This window comes from Myotis davidii, unplaced genomic scaffold (assembly GCF_000327345.1).
Source record: "Myotis davidii unplaced genomic scaffold, ASM32734v1 scaffold274, whole genome shotgun sequence".
Classification (NCBI taxonomy): Eukaryota; Metazoa; Chordata; class Mammalia; order Chiroptera; family Vespertilionidae; genus Myotis; species Myotis davidii.
This window is the reverse complement of record NW_006285613.1, coordinates 2,492,873-2,493,076: the sequence shown is the minus strand read 5'-3', so window position 1 is coordinate 2,493,076 and position 204 is coordinate 2,492,873. Positions and strand designations below refer to the sequence as shown.

At 70.1% G+C, this 204-nt stretch overlaps 1 protein-coding gene across 1 annotated transcript in view; it reads right to left on the bottom strand.

Annotated features, from left to right (window-relative positions):
• The window catches only part of SEPT9 (septin 9), a 105,829-nt gene that overhangs the window by 3,844 nt on the left and 101,781 nt on the right, over positions 1-204 (bottom strand). The window contains exon 5 of the mRNA XM_015559221.1: positions 96-201. Within this exon, the coding sequence (XP_015414707.1) occupies positions 96-201 (106 nt within the window). The remainder of the gene's footprint in view (positions 1-95; positions 202-204) is intronic.

The window sequence follows — 204 nt, the reverse complement described above, 5'->3', positions numbered from 1 at the left end:
AGGGCCACCCGCACCCCGCCCCGCAGGCCAGGCCGTGGCCCCGCGTTACAGAGAGGCCGGGCGGGGCTGAGCGGCGCCCTGCGGGCGGGACTCACCGACCACCATGATGTTGAACTCGAAGCCCTGCTTCATGGCCTTCCGGCGCATCTGCTCCAGGATGGAGTCGATGCCCACGTAGCCAAAGTCCACGGGGGCCTTCTCCTC